Source organism: Zosterops lateralis (assembly GCF_965231275.1).
Source record: "Zosterops lateralis genome assembly, chromosome: 3".
In the NCBI taxonomy this organism is placed as follows: domain Eukaryota; kingdom Metazoa; phylum Chordata; class Aves; order Passeriformes; family Zosteropidae; genus Zosterops; species Zosterops lateralis.
The window spans coordinates 21,886,054-21,894,772 of record NC_139764.1 but is presented as its reverse complement, the minus strand read 5'-3'; the positions used below and the strand labels follow the sequence as shown (position 1 = coordinate 21,894,772).

The 8,719-nt window shown below is 50.0% G+C and overlaps 1 protein-coding gene across 1 annotated transcript; it reads right to left on the bottom strand.

The window, feature by feature from the left end:
- Window positions 1-1,210: 1,210 nt before the first annotated feature.
- Window positions 1,211-7,901, bottom strand: H3-3A (H3.3 histone A). The gene is made up of 4 exons (XM_083856377.1): window positions 7,754-7,901; window positions 6,186-6,340; window positions 4,261-4,414; window positions 1,211-1,868 (listed from the first exon to the last, which is right to left on the bottom strand). Exons 2-4 carry the CDS (start codon window positions 6,311-6,313, stop codon window positions 1,740-1,742), a joined length of 411 nt encoding a protein of 136 aa, XP_083712503.1. The 5' UTR covers window positions 6,314-6,340; window positions 7,754-7,901; the 3' UTR covers window positions 1,211-1,739.
- Between the last annotated feature and the right edge of the window lie 818 nt (window positions 7,902-8,719).

Sequence of the window (8,719 nt, the reverse complement as noted above, 5' to 3'; positions counted from 1 at the left end):
ACTGCTTGGCATCAAAAGGATGTGATCACATTTTGTCTAGCATTAGTCTTGCCTGTGACAAGCTACTCCATTTAAATAGACTTTACTTTGCACAACCCTGGCAGACAGCATTCATTACCAAAGCCGAGCAAGTTATGAATAACGTGATTTATTCTGTAATTTTTGGCTCTCTGGTGAAGATACCAAAGCAGATAATATATCTCTATTAATCCTCTTTGGAAATCTTCAGACAAATTCACTCATGTTTAGAGCTCACTCAAAACCTCTCGAAAGAAGTTAGCAGCAAATAATCTCTGCAGGAGCCTTAGCATGGAGGTGAAATCTGCTCACCGCCTACGTTTTTTTCTGTGGAGCTCATTTCATTATCTGCAAGAGCTATCAAGAACTACAGCACATAACTTGTTTCCAGACTGGTCTGCCAGAACCCTTAAACAAATTTCAGAGGAAAAAAATTAAAACCAAGTTTTCACAGGACAGAATTTCAGCGGTAAATTTCTTCATGTGAACTTTCATCAGCAATTGCAGGAGAATATAAAAACCTAGTAAGTTTTAAATGTGTGATCCTGTCCAAGTACTGCTTCTATGGAGAATTGTAACAAAAATGGTACAAAAGTGTCTTTTAGATTGGAGTGTACATGCTGAAACTCATCACACGTGGACTAAGCTCTCAAAAATGCTAGAGGGTGTGACTGAAACAGAAAGGTAGTCAACCAAAAAGGGAACATCTACAAACCAAGAAACTAACGGAGTGAAAAAGGGTAAAAAAAACACAACGAAAAACACCTAAGAAAAATAAAACCCCCAAACAGAAAAACTCAAACCACTACATTCCACCACTTATACCATACTAGAAAACCATGAAAATCAGAAATGCTTCCAAATTCAGCACTTAATCAAATAAGGAAGGAATCCAAATGACAACAAATTGGTGCTTCTTAGCGCTGTAGCTTAGAGAGCTCAGTTCAGCTCCAGACTCTACCTGGTGCTATACTCACTGGATTCACTTTTATGTAGAGCAGACAAATTTAACACTCTTAAAAGAGCCCCACATATACCCTACTTCAGCCAAGGCAGTACCCACAGCATTTCCTAGATATGCTCCAAGGAATTAGGCCGTGCATTGAAGAGCAAAAGGGGAGGGGAAGGCTGATCGCTTTTTAATCAATATAACCCATGTGCAATATTTAAAAATCAAGACTAAAACCAGGAATCATTTAATGTATTTTAATAGCAAACTTACAGGAACAGCACAGAAGACAGACAACATTAAAAACATGTACTTGCATGTAGGACAACTCAGTTAGAAAAGTATAGTGAATGGATGGAATCTACTGTATGATAAAAATGCTACAAACACCATTTAGTTGCCATTGATAAGAAATTTACTTGTTTAAAAAAATCCAAATGCTGGCATTGTCCAGAAAAATTTGACAGGTTTATTTATAATTTTTTTTTTTTATAAAGTTGTTTTGGTGAACAAGTTTCAACAATTCGTGTTTTTATTTTTTTTTTGACCACATTGATTGTTTTTATGTCCCCTTGTTCATATTAAAAATCCACACACAAATGAAAATGGAAAGAAAACTTGCCAATACCCGATTCTGTCCCCTATTTTTCCACTTGCAACCATATACTTAAGGTACCTTTTAACCCCATGGAAAAAATATCTAACGTTCATTACTACCAATAACAGGAAGAAGATTTTGCTTCGAGAATGACAAACCCATCGTGGCGAGGCTTTAGGCGCGCTCCCCACGTATGCGGCGCGCTAGCTGGATGTCTTTTGGCATGATTGTGACACGTTTGGCATGGATAGCACACAGGTTGGTGTCTTCAAACAGGCCAACCAAGTAGGCTTCACTTGCCTCCTAGTGTGGAAGAAAAGAGGTAAGAACGTTTTCATTCTCTGAGCACCAAGGAAAAAAAAATCATTGTTCAGAATTAAAAGTACAGTGTAACATGGCATTGAGGTTTTGATCATTATTACTCACAAATATCCAAAAGTTTTAGATTTTTCAGAAACAAAAAGGCTCCACTTTCTTACAATATTCTATGTCTAAGGTAGCGTACTGCTGCCATTTGGTAAGGACATCCTCCAGAACACAACAGAACTAATACTCCCATGGGACTCTCACAAGATAGGAAGGGGTTAAATTATTAACAGGTTCGTTTGTTTAGGAAATTCTCTTTTCAAAGGCTGGACTACACTGTTTGATGGACTTGTTCGTTGCCTCTTCTAGAGTAAGGGTCACTGAGCATCAGGTGAAATTGGCAGGTGCCAGGGAAAAGCAGAACACGTATTCCTTCCCAACACACAGTTCAGGCACACAGCTCCTTCCACAGATACTGAAGAGGTGGCTTAACTTGAAAATTAGCAGAAAAAAAAAATACCCTGAGAACTATTAGGAATAAGAGAACTTCTTCAGTTCAGGAACTCCTTGAACCATCAAAACCAGGACATCAGTCAGGGAATTACCATCAGACACTTGTCCCATTCCTGTATTTTCTTCCTGCCTCTCTGGGGACACAGCACTGGCCCCCACTATCACAGAAGGTTCTCACCTCACACCTGAGAGAATCAGGGGCAGCACAAGAACAACACTGACCACAGTGGTTTTCCCTGTTACTGAGCAGCTGCAGACAGGACTCTGAGTTACAGATGCTCAGCTGGACCTCAATATTCTCCTGACTCGCGTTAAGGTGGCTGCTGCTAAGCCCAGCACAGCAATGGTAATTGTTTAAACACTTTTGGGTTGACATGGAATTCTAACATCTATCAGCCTCCTAGGAAGCATCTTAGTGTGCCAGTGTTGGACACAGCAACACCTGGGCTGAGAAGGTGGGAATGATTATAGAAAGGAGGGTGAGGTCACCCTTTCTAAAAAACACACAAGAGAACAACTTGTGTGAACCACTTCATTGCCAGGAACTCCCAAGAATCAACTTATTAGGTTTAAAGATCCTGTTTAAAAACATAAGATTATCCAATATGAAGAAAGAACAATATTTACTACAGCAGATGAGGACTGAGATATTACTAAGTTATTTCATTTGCAGGATACAAGAATCCCTAATGAAGTTTTGTCAAATCACTATGTGAGAAGTTAAGACACTTCACCAAATATCCATGCTGGCACAAACAATGTGGTACTCAAAGGGTTAAATTTTTTTTAATAATTATTTTACTTTTTTGAGTTTGATTTTTCAAATACACAAGCAGAACACACCAGGAATTGTATGTGATCAAGTTCTATACCAACAATTCCTTAATGCAAAACTAGAAACCTTCATACCAGGAGCCTTCTGAAAGTGCATTAACTACTACATTTCCATAGGAAGTTCTAGATAAAGAGACACACAGATAAACCTCAGGATTTAAAAACTACTACCCAGAATAACTAAAAGCAAAAGCAGCAACTCTGCAAACACAGAGGTGCCTTTTGAAGCTAAGCATATGTCCAAGTTTATGGGCTCTCATGGCAAACATCCTGGCCCCTTATCAAGTGGAAGTCATTAACTAGAAAAAGACCATTTTGCCTGCATGTCAGACAGACTACAATTACAGATATGCACTGGAACAATCTTTCAACAGCTAAAAGAACAGTAAAGACCTGCCTTGAATCAGGAGTGTCTTTTATCATGAGAGGAAGATGTCCCTGTGATAAGAACTGAGTCTTGTGGGGGGTCCTACCTTAGATTCAGGAATTTGGGCCAGAAAGAGCAATTAATATTTTTCTCTCTGTATAATCTAAGTTACATAACTAATATATTAAAAATATGTGTTTAGCATCAACTACATCCTAGGAAAGCATCAATTTCCCTAACTGTGCTTAGATGTGGTTTATTGGGCTGTTTTTCTTTAGAGGGCATTTGAGGACACCACAACCTCCCCATTAGGACACATAGAACCTGCTTTACACAATGTTCCCTCTCCAACTGCAGAGCTCAAAGGCGGAGGAACATGTTTTTCTTGAGCATCTTAAGCACTGTTCTAACAAATTGAGGGGCTATTTAAAAAAAAAAAAAAAAAAAAAAGGCAGCTCCCCCAAAAACACACTTATAGGCTCTGTAAGGTTATCCTGTGGTCCCCCGTGGGCAAAGCAAGGCTGAGGTGAGCATCCCTCCCCACCGGCGCGGGCCACGCCCACCGCGGCAGCCCCACCAATCAGAGGGAGCCGAAGCGAACCCTGGAAACAGGGCGGCCAATGGGGGAGCGGGGCGGGGCTGGGGGATCCCGGCCGGGGGCACAGCCAGGCTCACCTGCAAAGCACCGATGGCAGCGCTCTGGAAGCGCAGATCTGTCTTGAAGTCCTGAGCAATTTCACGCACCAGACGCTGGAAGGGGAGCTTGCGGATCAAAAGTTCGGTGGACTTTTGATAGCGCCTGATTTCACGCAGAGCCACAGTCCCCGGCCTATTCAAATTAAATACAATGGGGAAAAAAAAATTTGTATTTAAAATATATTCTGCATCGCCTTAAAAATAGGGATCCATCCTCCAGACTAAACCAAGTGCCATACGCTTCTGTTTTCTCTTGGAGAGTCCCAACATCTACAATAAAAATCAGTACCACAGGCAAAGGGTCACTGTCTTCTCACCACAAATTTGTGCCAACTTCCAGTGGCTGCAGCAGGGATCCATCAGGCCTGACCTCGCCAAGGGAAGACTTGGCCAATGTGCTGTCCACCTGACACCAACACAGCTCAGTGCAGAGGTAGAAAACCACAAAGCTGCCACAAGTTCAGCTGTACCAAAGGTATGCTCCCAGAGAGAGGCCTGACAGGAACCTTGATTTCAATAGAAAACTGGTTCTTTTCCTCTACTGTCAACACTCACAGAAACAACAAAATTTATATTCTCTGTTGTACTGTCAGTCAAAAGTATCCAGCGTATTTCCCCGCGTTAGTTTTGGTGTCAGAATGACGAACTCGGATTAGCAACATATGTTCACAAGCATGATGTCCATCTGTGAAATTAATACCACATTTATTTCTGTGGAAGCTTTATCTTTTCCTGCTCCAGCTTTGTTACATTTCTCCCAACTGATTAATTCTGCCTCACACCTAGAGCAAGAATCACAGAGTGGGTCAGGTTAGAAGGGACCACAGTGGGTCACCTGGCCCAACCTCCCTGCTCAAACAGGATCATCCCAGAGATGGTTTCTCAGGATTGTATCCAGATGGCTTTTGGCTATCTCCAAGGAAGGAGACTCCACAACTACTCTGTGCAATCTGTTGCAATGCTCAGTCACCTTCACAGTAAAGTCCTTCCTCGTGTTCAGGTAGAATTTCCTGTGCATCGGTTTCTGCCCATTGCCTCTTGTCCTGTAGCTTGGCACCACTCAGAAGAGCCTGGCTCCATCCTCTTCAGACTCCTCGATACATTAATAAATCCCCTCTCGGACTTTTAGATTAAGTCCCCTATTGGAAACCCACTTCATGTTTTCTCCACGGAATATCTAGACCTATCTCAAAACCATTTTCCAAGCTGAAACCCAACTGCCGCTGCTCTGCACTGAGCCAGGACTGGAAAAGGTCAGGACTCGGGAGGCGTGTGACAGGGGGTCTAAAGGCCGGGATTCGGGAGGGATGTCCCAGGGCCGGGATCCGGGAGCCCGGGCGCATCCGCGGGTGCGCGGCTCCCTCTGGCGGCGGCTCCGCGCCCTGCAGGGCCCCGCGCCCGCCCAGCGCCGCCGCCGGCTCCAGCGCCGCGAGCGGAGCGCGGAACGCGCCGGTAACAATAAACTTGGCGGCGGCGGCGCGGCCCCGCTGCGGCCTCCAGATAACCGCGAGCACAAAATTAGAAAAATTTAAAAGAACCGCCGAGCCGCTTGCGCCGCGGGGGGGAGGGGTGTCGGTTTTATAGTCACCAGCATCGGAACGCCCGGAAAGGGGCTTATGACAAACGCCGGGGGTCGGTGTCATCCCGGGAATTTCTGGTTATTTTTGCGGTTGGCGAGGACCCGCGCTTGGGTTTTTTTAAGTTGGTTTGTTTGGGGTTTTTTTTAAATTTATTTTGTTGTTATTCTGCCGGCGGAGCGCGGAGGAGGCGGGGAGAAGTGCCCCCCGCCCTATCGGTCCCGCAGGGTGGGGGGGAGAAGGAGGGATATTTTTTTTTTGGGGGGGGTGGAGGGAGGTTGCCCGGTATCGCCCCGCGGCCGCCTCTGCGCGGCGCTGCTGCGTTACCTGTAGCGGTGCGGCTTCTTCACCCCGCCAGTGGAGGGCGCGCTCTTGCGGGCGGCTTTGGTGGCCAGCTGCTTGCGGGGCGCCTTGCCGCCGGTGGACTTGCGGGCGGTCTGCTTGGTACGGGCCATGCTCCTGCCGACGTCGCTGCCTTACACCTGCCGGGGGGGGGGGAACGTGGGCAGACGGGGCAGGAGGGCGGTGATGGCCCCGCTCGGGGGGCGCCCCCCGCGGCCCCTGCCCCCGGGGAGGGCGGCAGCGCGGCCCCCGTCCCGCGCAGCGCCTCCCTGCCCCGAGCCCGCGGCGGCACAACGCCTCCGACGGCCGGTTTAAAAAAAAAAAAAAAAAAAAAATCCAAAAAACCCACCCACACCAAAAAAGGAAAAAAAAAAATTAAATTAGAAATTAAACGCCTGCCGATCGCGGAATATTAAAATACAGCTTTTTTTGCCCACGAATTCAACACCAAAGCGGCGGCGGCTGAAGGCGAGCGAGCCGCGCGGCAGCAGGCGCGGAGAGCCGGCTGTCGCCTCCCCCCCGCCGGCCGCCCGTCACCTGCCGAGTGTTTGCAAATACCGCCCGGCCAACATCGGGGGGCTGGCACCCACCCGCCGCTCCCACCCGCCGGAAAACCTCCTGGGAAAGTGCGGAGCGGGGCCGGAGGAGCGGCGGCCCTTCCCCGGGCTGCCCGGAGCCCGCCCGCCCCAGCTCCCCGACCCGCCCCGACCGCGGGCAACACGGCCTTGATCGTGCCCAAAGGAAAGGGGCCGGGTAAAGTGCGAGAAAGCAGCAAACTTTGTTTTCGGGGGTTTGTTTTTCGGGTGCCGTCTTTTCTCTTTTCTGTGTAAGTGGTTCCCCAAGAGCTGCCTCGCTCCCAAGCGCCTCTCACAGGCAAACTCAGCTCCCAGAGCCAGAACAAAATGGAAACAATCACGAAACGCAGCCCTAGTCCTTTCGCACAGGAGGAAAAAATAAATTGCGAAAAATAACGCCAAAAATATCGCCAGGAACTCCAAACCGTGCGGGTGCAGATGCAGGGGGAGGCAGCGGAAAAGTTTGCGCTCGAAAACCAAAAAATTGCGTCGCGTTTGGGTCGTTCCTTCGGCGAATTTCTTTCCCTTTTTATTGTTTTTTATGCAATAGGGAAAAAAAATATGGTCGGTGACCAGAGAAAAGAGACAAGATGGTGAAGCTGAGCAACAACTGTGGGGAGCAGGGGAAGGAAGGCAGGAGAGTTACCCTGGGCTGGCGAGCGGCTCCGCTTTGCGCCCGCTTCCCGGCCCCGATCCGGGGGATGCCGGGCTGAGGAGGCGGCTGAGGGGCTGGGGAGGCCGCTGGTGGGGGTCTGGAGCGGGGGCGAGGGGAGCACAGGGGGGCAACGACCGCGGGAAACGGGGCCGGGGGTGCCGGCGGAGGGAGCCGCTCCGGCTGCGCCGGGAAAGGCGCCGCGGCCGAGGGGAACCCGAGCCGCCGCCGCCTCCCGAGCCCCTCAAAAGTTTGTGGGGAGGGTCGGGGGGCGGCGGCGGGGGGTGTCGGGGCGCGGGGGGCGGCGGGCGCGGCGCCAGACTTACCCCGTCCGCTGGGCGAGCGCGGCTGCCGTGCGGGAGGGAGGGAGGGAGGGATGGAGGGCGGGCAGGCGGGCGGGCTGCAGGAGGAGCCGGAGCTGCTGCGGCTGGCGCTGGCGGCGGCCGGGAGCACAATTGAAAGATGGCTGACGGGCGAGGGCCGGCCCCGCGCGCCGCCCCGCCCCCCGCGCGCCGGCCCCGCCCCGCCCCGCGGCCCCGCCAATGGCGCACAATGGAGGGAAGGCGCGGCCCCGCCCCCGGCCCCGCCCCCGGCCCGTGTGTACAAACACAAAAGGCACGCCGCGCGCGCCGGGGGATTCCCCGCGCCCGCCGCCCCCGCCGGGCCCAGGGCCGCGGCCTCCTCCCCTCAGCCGGCCTGCCCGCCTCCTGGGGGCTCTGCCCGCCTCCTGGGGGCACCCTGTGCCCGGCAGCGCTAGGGCAGTCATCTCCCCACCCCGCACTCGGCATTGGGGAGCCGTCCAGCTGTGGGCCTCTCGCTACATGAAGGACATGGAGGTGCTGGAGCGTGTCCAGAGAAGGGCAACGGAGCTGAGGAAGGGTCTAGAGCATTTCTGCTCCCTCTGCTGAGGGAGCTGGAATGTTTATCCTGGAGAAAAGGAGGTTCAGGAGTGGCCTTACTGCTCTCTACAACTCCATGAAAAGAGGTTGTAGCTAAATTGACCTTTTCTCCCAGGCAGCCAGGGACAGGACAAGAGGAAATGGCCTCGAATTGCATGGAGGGAGGTTTAGCTTGGACATCAGGAGGAATTTCTTCACAGAAATGGTGACTGAGCATTGGAACAGACTGCCCAGGGAGGTGGTAGAGTTACTGTCCCCTGGATGTGTTTAAAGAAAGACTGGATATGGAACTCAGTGCCATGGTCTAGTTGACAAGTGGTGTTCAGACAAAGGCTGGACTCGAGGATCTTAGAGGCCTTTTTCAATCTAATTGATTCTGTGATTTTATTTTTT